Genomic DNA, 13,252 nt, shown 5'->3' on the forward strand with positions numbered 1-13,252 from the left:
ACGTTTTTCTTTAGGTAACGTTGCTTAAAATTCCTAGTGGAATTTGCTTAAAGTGGTTCGTAAAAATGATGCACTATATTTTTAAGCAAATCCAGCATGACATGAGTCATTTTTCCAACAAATGCTTACAGACAGATTGTTTCACTTTTAATTAAATATATCACAATTCCAGTGGGTCAGAAATGTACATACACTAAGTTAACTGTGCCTTTAAGCAGCTTGGAAAATTCCAGAAAATGATGTCAAGCCTTTAGACATATAACCAGTTAGCTTCTGATAGGAGATGTACTTCAAACTCAGTGCCTCTTTGCTTGACATCATGGGAAAATCAAAAGAAATCAGCCAAGACCTCAGAAAAAAAAAAGTGGACCTCCACAAGTCTGGTTCATCCTTGGGAGCAATTTCCAAATGCCTGAAGATACCACGTTCATCTGTAAAAACAATAGTATGCAAGTATAAACACCATGGGACCATGCAGCCATCATACCGCTCAGGAAGGAGACGCATTCTGTCTCCTAGATATGAACGTAGTTTGGTGTGAAAAGTGCAAATCAATCCCAGAACAACAGCAAAGGATCTTGTGAAGCTGCTGCAAGAAACAGGTAGACAAGTATCTATATCCACAGTAAAACAAGACCTATATCGACATAACCTGAAAGGCTAAAGCCACTGCTCAAAAAACCGCCATAAAAAAGCCAGACTGCAGTTTGCAAGTGCACATGGGGACAAAGATCTTAATTTCTGGAGAAATGTCCTCTGGTCTGATGAAACAAAATTTCAACTCTTTGGAACTGAAAAAGCATGTGCGAGCAAGGAGGCCTACAAACCTGACTCGGTTACACCAGTTCTGTCTGGGGGAATGGGCCAAAATTCCAGCAACTTATTGTGAGAAGCCTGTGGAAGGCTACCCAAAATGTTTTGACCCAGGTATCAAAGGCAATGCTACCAAATACTAACAAAGTGTATGTAAACTTCTGACACACTGGGAATGTGATGTAAGAAATAAAAGCTGAAATAAATAATTCTCTCTACTATTATTCTGACATTTCACATTCTTAAAATAAAGTAGTGATCCTAACTGACCTAAGACAGGGAATGTTTTCTATGATTAAATGTCAGGAATTGTGAAAAACTGAGTTTAAATGTATTTGGCTAAGGTGTATGAAAACTTTTGACTTCAACTGTATATAGACATATTTGCAGGTTATGTATACTTCTCCTTATTGTCTAATACCTAATATATAGTACTGTACAGTATTTACAACTTTTTATTATTATTTATTTAACCTGTTTGCTAGTAACTTTTCAACATTATTGAAAAGTGAGTTATGTTTACTCAAAATTACCAGTATGTACCAGTTCTCCTCAACCGCTGAAAAAAAATCTTTAATTAGGCCTTATATTGTTAGTACATGTGTTCCATCTAGTGGGAATCGGTTGTCATTGCATTAACCCAAACAACTTGAAAATAAATGCATATTATTGCAGAAATACACAAGATTTTGCAATGCATATTTTGAGTGAAGTACGAATTTAATGACAAGAGACATTTAGCCAAATCAGCATCTTTATTGTACAAACAAATGCATTTTGATCTATTGACATTTCTTTGTATCATAAAAAAGCAATATACAAGCTTTAGGATGAAAATAAAAAGCAGCACAAAATGATTATGAGTAAAATATATAATTTGAATAAATATAATCTTATATTTCATGCTATAAAATAAAATTTATAAATGGTGAGTTAATTGTTACAGCATTAGCTAGCTTCATGTACTTCATAGTTGTATAAAACAGTAGAGTTCTGAGGTTCACAGTTGGGTTGTGAGGTTGTACGTATAGTGGATAACAGAGAGCTGGACAGAGTGCTACTTAAATAATTTGCGCCAAAGATCTTCTGTATTCCTTAAGCATTGAAACTCTGTGCTTGTCCCATGCATTCGGAAAGCAAGAACGGAAATGCTTAGGTGCACCTTACTACACCTTTGAGGCAGACTGTTTTGGGAACCAACGACTGAGGAATTGCTTCCCCACCTGAAGTAAAAGTGCAAGCTTAATTTTGGACATACAAAGATCATTTCATATCCAAAATGGCATTTTCTGAATACTAGTAAACCCTGAGTTCTACTTTTTCTTTTTGCCATGTCACAAATACATGAGAACTAGAGGCTAACAGAGTTTCAGAGACTTTTAGAAACAAAGTTAAAATTTTGCTGATGGGCTCTTCGGCCTTTGATTAGCCAGTTCTAAATGCAGTATATATGCATGGAGGAGGAAGATATTTAGCGCACAGCATAGCGGCAGTTTACCTCTCCCAAAAATCCCTTTCATATTTGACACGTACAAAAAGATGCTCTTTTTCACCAATGACACAGTTGGAAGGTGGATGAAATACATACAAACACGCATTGAGTCGGACAGCCACACAAACAGAATGTAGACTGTGGTAACCACAAAAATATTAAGCTGCATTTTTGCCCAACCTGTCCAAATTTTCACACACACACACACAAAAAAAAAAAAAAAAAGAAGAAAAAAAAAAGAGAAAAGGAGCCCCTCCTCATCATAAGACCTCAAATTCCTGACATCCTGAATGCACTCATTTTGAGACATTATTCACCTGCAATCTGAGAGGCAGACAGACACCAATGGAACAACTGCTCTAAAAAGGTTATTGCTTTTGCTTATCACACAGAGGAGACATGCTGAATGTAGAGAACCAAATGGAAGACTTCAAGATTTGCTTTTCTTCGATATTTCTAAGTTTAGATCAGTGTTCATAAACTACCTGAAGGAAGTTAGTTTCAATAGTTAAAAAGGATGAGCTGCACAATCAAAAAATAGTCCAACAGCCTTCCCTGTAAACACTTCTTTTTTGATTATTGTGCATGGCACCAAATGAACCAGTTACGTGAACAAAACGAGTGAATATGAACCATGAGTGTCTAGGTCATTTGTCAGAGTATGACGCTATTAGTACAGTTCATATAATCATTTACAAGTGTATGTCAATCCCATATCACTCATTAAACATCTGTTTGCTTACATTATAAAACCAAAAAGAAACCTGACTAGTCATAAAGCACCACTGAAGGGGAACACATCCCAAGCAATAAAATATTTGAGGCCTTATGAGTCCCAAAAATTGGGAGTATAACATGGAAAGAAAAATAATTCCTTATGGAAAACATTTATAGCAACAAAATAATAAAATAAAAATAAAATAAAATCATTAACGTTTTTGAAAGCTTATTAAGTGCAAGCCAGATAAAATATCACTAAAGCGATATAGCTGTAAATGAAAATCACTTTCAAGTTTTAAGACAAAAACAAAGGATCATCTGTATTTTCATATTACAATGTGGAGGGTACCATGCAATTCTACTTTAACAATAAGTGGGTCGGCATGCATATCCCCCCTCTCTATAATAAACAATATACATGATACAGCAACCTGCTAACCTGAAAGTGTCATCATTCTTATGAGATCATAGCAAAGCAAAAAATCACTTACTAAAATATGATATAACTAATTTTTAAGAGGAAGCTTCCATATTTTGAAGCTGTTTGATTGTCCCATTTTAATTCAGCATATCCTCTTTCTGATAAAACTGCATAATGCTTCTGATGCAAAATCTCTGTTGCTTCATTTAATATCACTGCATATTAATCCCCTACAAATGAGATTTTCCCCCCATGAAAAAAAAAAATCTAGAATGATAAAGACAATCAAGTCAGGATACAAAAAAATAAAAAAATGCAACTACAGAAAGAGAGAACCCCTCACTGCATTGACATTTCTTGATTATGACCTAATTAATAGGCGTATTACTTTTGCATATCACCACTAGTTTAAAGTTTATACAGATCAGGCTGTGATATATACACAACAATACAAACACCCCCTCCACCCCCCATTTTTTCAGAAGAAACCCCATCTCATTCCCATAATCTTGCATTGTTGCAAACTTAGATAACCTGTAGGGGGTAGTTGAGCCTTTGTTTTTTTTATGGCAAGGCACAGGTTCAATCAGATTCTAAACACTTCCTCAACAAAACAAGACCTCTAACTTTTCTATGCATTTATACCATTCTCTCTTTAGCAACCACAAAAACCATCAAAAAGTTAATCAAAATGTATGCCAACTGCTTCATTCACTTTGAATGAAACATTAGCTCAACATATCAGTTGACTAATGCATTACTGTCTAATGACAAAATATGTAGTTATAAATGACAGCAAACACTTTTCCTAATTATTGCAGATGAAATCTGACAGCTGTTATGCTGTGGGAGAATAATAATAAAAAATAAGATCTATTCACAATTCCAAAACAGATTCATTTGTTCCAGGGCTTGGTTTTGGTCTCTCTCTAATCCACTGTGCAGCACACTACGCAAACCCTACACAATTTTTGGTTCACTCTTTGGTTAATGGTCAACAGTGTTGGGTTATAAAAAAGTAATTAATTACTAACTACTAATTGCATATTCTACCGTGTAATTAGATTACTAATTTCACTGTCTGAAAAGTAATTGCATTATTTTTGACTAATTACTTTCTAAAACCCTGATCAACCTCAACCAGATGAAAGATACAAGGATAGATATGAAACTGCTATTTTAATTCTTTCAAATAAATCATATAAAATCAAATAAATTATTCATGAACTGGCCAAAGAATTGAAGGGTCAGCGTTAAATTAGAAAACATGTATTTTAACATTAGATGTTAAATTTCGATTTTAAATTCACTATTGTTTTATACAGAATTGTTCTATAGTCTACACAGTATTTAACACAATTACATCAGAAGTAACTGTAATTACATTACTGAAAAATTAAGACTAATCCCTTTCCTTTTTTCAATGAAAAAGTAATTTAATTACAGTAATTAATTACTTATTAATGCATTCCACCCAACACTGGTGGCCAAGCTCATGTTCACAATATCTAAAAGCTGGTTCATTACGATAAAGGAACAGAGCAAATCTAAACATATTCTGGGAAAGAAGCCGTCAGGTTTACAATGTTACAAATGACAGATATGGCGTCTCATTTTACAGAGCAATAGTTGCAGGGAACTTTATCAGTAGTACACAGACAGACCTAAAGTGTTTTACATTCAACATTTTGGCTCTTGTTAGCTGTAACGCAAACAGTAACAATGTTTGGCTCATTGTTTGAAACTGTCATGCATTATTATCTGTTCAAAGCTCAGATATGGTAAAATAAAAATAAGTATTAGGCTCATTCTTGCATAACTGCCAGTAATACAAGCATATGAAAAGAGTTTAATGGCACAAATGTTGTTCTGTACTCTAAAATATGAAATAAGAGTAAACTGAAAAAGCAAACAAATAAAAAAGCTTGATTTTAAAGAAGGAGAAAAGAAGGATGAAGTTCCCTTCCATTCTACTTTAAGTGCTGAAGTTAAAAGTGATGTGTGAAATTTGTTCAGTGTTAAAATACATTCTCCTTCCCCAGCTTAATATGTAGAGAAAACTATAAGCCATTCAGAGATTGATTTATTCCCCCTAAAATATATATATATATATATTTTTTTGGCTGAGTACTACATCCCGACCAGCCTAAAACAGAGAAATTGGTGTTTGGGGGGCGGGACTATCTCTTTGTCCAACCAATGGTCATTAATTTTGCAATTCTGTTTGGTGACACTAGTTGCACAGAAATTACACACTTCACATTTAAATCTGAAAACAATCTTTTCACTGAAAATACTTTGTACTTTAACTGAAACATTCTTGTATGGGAAAAGTTAACATTGCTCAAGTGACTACACTGCAATAAACCCATTAAAAGACAAACAAATGAGCATCATTCCCTAAATCAGTATGTATTTTAAAACAACATTTTTTTCAGAAACAAGGCATGATACTGGTTGCGGTTTGAAGGAGTAGTCGTGATGGGATAATCTTCAATCTTTACAAAAGGGGAATGATGATTAAGTCAATTTATGGAGGGTGTGGTCAGATAAATATCTAAATGGTATGTCAAATGTCAAATCAGCTTAAAAGCACTTGAATATTGTAAGAACTGGGCACGTTTTAATCCGTCTGAGCATTACGAACTATAAATCAAATACTGCAGACAGCTAGGAAGGCAACTGCTTGAATGTAGTTACTACTAAAGCACAAGCCTAATGCTTTGCTAGCTAGGAAAAACCAAATTTATGCACCTCTGAGATAACTTGTGATCTGTTAGAAAGACTCAAATAAGACTTTGTGAGGGTGTGGAGAAAAAAAAAGTACAAAATATTTGTAAATAAAAATAAATAAAAAAATGGCATGAGAGACAACAGATATTAATCCTCATAAAAAGAAAGGAGCATTAATCAACCACAGGTCAACAACCTGTCAAGAGAAAGCAAAAACAAATGTGAGGTATGACGTTTTGCACCAATTACACAACAGTGAAAATGGATAGGAACTGATATTCTGGTAATAATAGGCATACAAGATTCTCTCTTCACAGTACTAAACATATAAAAGTGTCCACAATAGTGGACCTGACACTGCAGGTTTATCTTATTACTGTTCTATTGTAGTATGGAAACCTAGACTTAAGAAACGGCTATACCTCCAGCACATACATCTCCATAATATTTAACACTCTTTGCAAAAGCCTAATGAGAGTCAGTCAGTCTTTCTCAATTATTAATTTCTTTATCGAAACACTGCACATTTTGGTCTGTTCTGGTTAACAGATGCATTAAGTGCGAGAAGCTGAGGAGAAATTCTTATTATAGCTGTCCGTACCATACAAAGCTTATTTTAAAGCCAAAGCAAAATACAAGAAAATCTGTTTGAAATTTAAACCACTGACTGAGTGAGAACACCAATGCTATAAATATTTCACCAATAATTTTTTTCCCTTCTTCCTAAAGTGGTATGGCCCTAAGGTAATTCCTATAACATGTAACTCCTGCACCACTATCAGAAACATATCTGCTAATATATTTATACATAATTTTAAGGTTTAATTTTCAAGGCACAACCTCCTCATCAGCGTCTGGGAAAACTCAAACCACAAATTTCTAAAAGTTTGCTATTTGTGAAGTCAAAGCATTTTGAAAAGACATCAAAATACAATTACCACAAAACCAAAAACAGGAAAGCCCAACAGTTAACATTTGTCAACTGATTAATATTGTTTACTGTGCTGCTCTAGCACTGATCTGAAACTATGCTGTCAGTCTCCATTTTAAAAGTTGACGTTAGACCTGGAATCAAATGTATATATAATGCTACGAAAAGAGTGCAGAATAACAGAACAAAAGAATATGGCATCATAATAAAAAAATTAATGGATCCTTGATCCTGAAATACACCACAGGTATACCTTATACTAGCACTTTCCCCCCAGACATACATAACATGGCTGCTGAAGAAAACTGAACTATATCAATCCAGAATTCATACAATCACTAAGGAATATTTTACTGAAGTATCAAGCCTTGGTAGAGTGAAGATGTTTTGTTCAGGTTTTGGCACCGCAACCATTTAAACCCTATAAAAACAAAACAAAATGTGCCTTTAGTGAGTGAAGCTTCTTCCTTCTCCCTTCAGGTTCTTTGCTATGAGGTAAAACCTGGCTGGAGTTAACAAGAAGCTAAAAATACTGTCCATTACAAGTATGTTGAGGTTGTATGAGGTACTGAACGTATGCATCACAAAGAGTCTTGCACTGGCAGATAAACCATTCCTTGTGAGTGAGTGACCTACTACAGGCCACATGTGCAAAAACAGGTCAGGTAAAAGCGTGATATGACAAGCATCTCATCTGGGCTTTCACATTAGTCATTATTGCCACATGCCTATATTACTCTGTAAATATGTTGAAAAACCATGGAAATATACAGTATATAGGTATATAAAAAATGTGATAAAACTTTTAGGAGGCTTTGATTACAGAGACCTCCTCCCCGATTATATATTTCCCAGATTATAGGACTCCTTCCTATTGAAAAACTCCTGCTTCCTTACAAACACCCTAAATCTTAGTCCTGTTTAGATTTCCACAAAAATGGACAAGTAGAAAATGCACAAGGCAGGTTCACTATTTCATGTTATTTTTTAAAAACAGTCGGGCTGAACAAGTAAAAGAGTAACCCTTTAAGCTTCCTTATTATATAAGGAGGACAAACAACCAAATAAATGAAAACGTATTTCTCAATAACCACTCTTGGATGCAGGTGCTTCCTCTGGACTACACTTGCCACTCTCTTCACTGGTGTTTTTTGTCAACATATCATCAGCGTATGCTGCTCCATAGGCTGCTTCGCCCTCAGAGATGTCCTCTTGCTCCCCCCTCTGGCCATCAGATGCCTCTCCCAGCAAGTCCGCGTGACTGTTAACTTCTGTGGCAGAGGTCATGTGCTTCTTGCGCAAGTGCTGGTTGAGTGTGCCTTGGAAAGGAAAACATTTGCCGCAAATCTGGCAGTGGAAGGGTTTGTTGTCTGTGTGGCCACGGATGTGATACTCTAGCTGGTCTTTGCGGGTGTACTTCTTGCCGCAGAATTTGCAGACGAAAGGTGTGATGCCCATGTGCAGACGCATGTGACGGTCCAGGCTGCCCTTTTGATTGAAGGACTTGCCACAGTAGATGCAGATGAGGCGCTCGTTGTAGGGGTACCACTGGCCACGAAGACTTCCCTCCCTTATGTCATTCTCATATCCAGTAGCTGTTGCAGGTCCATCTCCTTCTTCAGCACCAGGCTTGAGCTGAGTTAGTAGATCAGCTGGTAGAGGCACAGGACGTTTGGTACGGGCACGACCACCATGGAAGCTGCTGAGCAAGGAACGAGATGGGCTAGAGGAACTCAGGCTGACAAAACAGGGGGAAGGCAGTGCTGAGTAGGTGTATCGGGCAGAGGACAGCACGGGCCCGTACGATCCCACACTAACAGCTAGCACCTGTTCGCCATCCACTAGCTCAGTGTGGTAGCCATCATCTCCTGCCGACGAGCTGTCAGAGTAGCTAGGCCGATCTGTTTTCTCGAGCTTGATATGGACATCAGTTACCTGCCCATCTTTCCCGATCAACTCCACCTGTTCTGGCTCAACCTCCATGGACGCCTCCTGCTCAGATACGCTGTCACTGCTCCCTCGGTCTGAGTGTCCCTCCTCTGCAAGTTGTACGGCCCGTTTTCCTGAACTCCGCACTTCTGCGCAATGATTCTGACGCAAATAGTAGGGTGGTGAAATCTGGGTGGGGTTTACAAAAATACCTCCATCTTTTACACCATTGCGTCCAGCCCTTGAGGTGGTGCAATCATCATCTGGATCTGTTTCAACAGGCACAGGGAGGCTGACCTTGGAGTGAATACCCTCAAGAATTTGTGTGCATTTGTCAATCACAGCTTGCATCTGGAGGAAGCTGGCAGCCGTAAGAAAGCTGATGACGTCACGCAGGCGCAATGCCATGCGGCCAGTGTAGCAGAAGGCCAGCAGCTGCTCAAAAACCTCAGGGCTCTTGATTACGGAGATGGAGAGACCACTCATTGTGCCTAGTGCTGAATGATCGCGGAAGTATGGTGAACTGGCGGCCAAAACGGCCTTATGGGCCTGGAACGGCTGGCCCTGAATATGCACAATGATGTCACACAGCTTGCCCTGGAGACGGAGCTCATTGAGCTGGTTCAGGACGGTGTTGCTGAACTCAGGGACATCAAACTCTATGAGGCTGCCACAGTCCTCCATGGCTTACTGATGTCTCTTCTGGTTGTAGAGAACCTGAAAGGAAGAAAACAATATGAGTGAGGAAAAACATTTATAGATATTAAAGGGACAGTTCACCCAAAAATTTTAATTCAGTCAATATTTACTCACCCCCTGTGGTTATACCCAGTGGTCAATTTGTAAAAATGTTTTTACTTGGGATGGTGGTGGGGGGGGGGGGGGGGGGGGGTTTGGGGTCACGCAAAGATTGCTGGTGACCTTGCAATCTGTACCACACAATTCTTATTTAATTGTGACCATATCAAAACATTAAAATAATGTAATGATGCAAATATCTATTCAATAGTGCAAACTCCCATTGATTTATCTCTTGCAGGCTATAGTGAACAACATCCAATAGAATGTTTAGTCTAAAAGTGTGCACATTTAAAGAAATATTGATGTATACATTTGTTTACTAAACATTTCTTCCATCCATGTCCATTTTGCACTAAATTATGCATTCTGAAGCGCTTAAGAGCTCTATTTAGGGATGCACGATATATCAGCAGCCGATAACCAGGAAAATAAAAATATTATTATTGCGCCGATAATGGAATTACGCTGACATTTTTGCAGATCATTTGTTATGGTTTATTTGCTTGCGGCTGAAATCCTCTGACTGCCTGCAAATTCTTTCCTTCAGGCAGGGACTCGGGCACTCTTAAGCAACAGTGCACGTGCGCACACACAGCATGTTTGTGTGAGTGAAAGCCAACCTCATGTTGCTCTGTGAGGATTATTTCAACATCTCTGCACCTTGTTATTTTGTTTTGGGGCTGGTTTTAGTCATCTGCTCTAAGTAATGACATGCCATTCCCCATTTTCTGTTTGTTTCATGAGGCAATAAACAAAAATGAGGCAAAAGCATGTATTTATGTTACTTGGGGGCAATTGTTTTCACTTATTCCCTCATAAAACATAATCAGAATGAGAAATAGCACATCATTACTCACATCACAGCATTGTGATAAGTCCAAACACACCTAAAACGGTACATTTCTCTTTAAATAATTCTCACAGAGTGACGTGAGATGGCTAAAAACACTAATTTGTGGGTGAAACGAATGTGCTTGTTGTATTTTATGAGCTTAGGCACTTCTAACATTTTGACTCATCACTATTTGATCTGTATGATGTTTTCTACTCCCATTATGATTGTTGTGTTCAAATTTCATAAGTTATACAGTGGAATTGTCACAGGTGGGAGCTGTAACAAGCGTCAGTGAATGAGGAGCATAAGCACAATGTCACACATACATACATACACAAACTACCCACAGTACTCGCAGTCTGGCTACTATCATAAATATTACACCATGTATACAGAAATTAGGGTTTGTATCATGTGTTTTGATGTTTAATGTTCATTTAACTGTGTTACATGCTATTTATCGCCTCATTTTGGTTTAATGCATTATTACATCTGTTAGAAGATAATTATTCTTTATTAGTGTTGTCACGGTACCAAAATTTCAGTAGTCGTTACCGATACCATTGAAATTTCACGGTTCTCGATACCAATTTCGATACCACAGCAAAACTATGCTAATATTATAATGTACTATTGAACACACCAGTTATTTTTAATAATTATAGTTTAATTATTATTTTCCAGAACTTTCCAGAATTTTTTTTACATTTTCATTTAATTAATGGTGTCTAATCAATACATTCTTAAAATTTTAACAAGTGAAAATAGAACTTTTCAACGTGTCATTGCATTTTTTTGCCAAACTTTTATTCAGCAGCTGTCTTGCTTGCGATATTTTGATCTATTATTATTATTATTACTACTACTACAGTGAATTTTACATTTTACTATACAGTTGTAATATATTTTTATTCAATTTCAATTTCAGGCATCTAGCTTTTATTATGAATCATGCTTTTATTATGACGTGTGTTTTTTGCCAGATGCTTCACTTTTCCGGATAAACAGTTCGTGACAAGCCGCAGTGTGATCACTGAAGATTTTTAAGTCACGTCTGAAATCTCATCTCTTTACACTGGCCTTTATGTCTGACAAATGAAATGTAGGACACAGTTTTGGAGTGGTTGTACTTTAGACTACTGGTGTTTGTGAATGTGGTCATTTTGAAATGTTATGTTTTAAATTTGATTACTGTGAAACACTTTGGTCAACTCTGTTGTTTTAAATGCAATATAAATAAAGCTGAGATTAAAGAGCAAATGCTATGATTTAATTATTTAAATATATATTTTACATGTGCTGCGTGGTTCACTGTAGATTAGTGCTCTCTGTCATCTGATACAAAGTTGATGATTCTCAATATCTGTGGAGTTTCCTGTGGATGAGCGGTCGGATTTAAGTGCTCAGCTCTTCCACTGTAAGATTGCAGCCTTTAACGGTTTAATAAATAACACTAGGACATGTCATGATTTTAACTTGATTAATTGGTCATTTCAGTGTACAAGGATTAACAGAGCACACGTTCAAAATAAGCATGTGAGCATTTTAAAGCTGTCATGTGTCAGTCATATTGCACGCTAGTACCGGATTGAGTCGGTGCTCGGTACTAACGGTACTGCAGAAACATTGGAACCGTTACATCTTTTTTATTTTAGTATTGACTTGGTACCGAAGTACCGGTACTTTTGACAACACTATTCTCTATCTGTTAGCATGTCATCGGGATTACCGTAAAGACTCCATACAATTTATGCAAGTCTATTGCCATTTATTTGTCATTCAAATCAGCATACATCTGTAATATAGGCAAATTTATGGTTCATGTTACATCCACCAAACCTTTAATAGCAGCAAATCCAAATTCCAAGCTTTTAAATGACACATTTTTTAAAATGAGAAGATTTTGAGTTAGCTAGCATTTCCAGGTTAAAAGATGAAAAAAAATTTTGTTTTTACTTTTGTTTTTAATAGTGGTTATCAGTATCGGCCACAATGAGCTGTGAATTATCGGTTATCAGTATCGGCCCAGAAATATCATATCGGTGCATCCCTAGATCTAATACTCTCATATTGTGTAACTCCATTCAGAATGGGGAGGCCGCTGTTATAAACTGGGTTTCCATCAAAATGTTTCGAATTTATTATGTACATTTCTGAAAATTGAAAAAAAAAAAAAAAAGAAAAAAAAAGAAAAAAAAGAAGCGAAACATTGCACGTTTCCATGAACTGTAAATGCGCATTATCTTGAGGGAGCCCACCTTTTTGTCATTGAGCAGCTGAACGAACTCTTTGCTTCGAGAAGAGTTGTATTTGCTGTAATAAAGCAACTGTACATTATGTTATTAAATACTGCCAGCAGATGTCGCAAAATAAGTGCAATAGCACACATAATGAGGGCTCAAATAGCCATTCCCATTCACCGATAGCCTCCATATACCTGGGAGCACCCGCGCTCAAAACAGTTCTGGTGGATTGTGAGGACCCACTTTAACGACGATCTGTGGGTTAAGTACTTTCAACTAACCAGTGCTACATTTGAAGAATTGCGTGCCATGGTTGGGCCTTTCGTTGAGCCAG

General features: G+C 36.9%; 1 protein-coding gene across 1 annotated transcript in view; it reads right to left on the bottom strand.

The window, feature by feature from the left end:
- Positions 1-1,554: 1,554 nt before the first annotated feature.
- LOC127415319 (zinc finger and BTB domain-containing protein 34-like) overlaps positions 1,555-13,252 on the bottom strand; it is a 33,003-nt gene continuing 21,305 nt past the window's right edge. The window contains exons 2-3 of the mRNA XM_051654034.1: positions 8,202-9,756; positions 1,555-7,531 (exon numbers count right to left, since the gene is read on the bottom strand). Of these exons, the coding sequence (XP_051509994.1) occupies positions 7,461-7,531; positions 8,202-9,723 (1,593 nt within the window). The 5' untranslated portion in view covers positions 9,724-9,756 and the 3' untranslated portion in view covers positions 1,555-7,460. The remainder of the gene's footprint in view (positions 7,532-8,201; positions 9,757-13,252) is intronic.

This window comes from Myxocyprinus asiaticus, chromosome 24 (genome assembly GCF_019703515.2).
Source record: "Myxocyprinus asiaticus isolate MX2 ecotype Aquarium Trade chromosome 24, UBuf_Myxa_2, whole genome shotgun sequence".
In the NCBI taxonomy this organism is placed as follows: Eukaryota; Metazoa; Chordata; class Actinopteri; order Cypriniformes; family Catostomidae; genus Myxocyprinus; species Myxocyprinus asiaticus.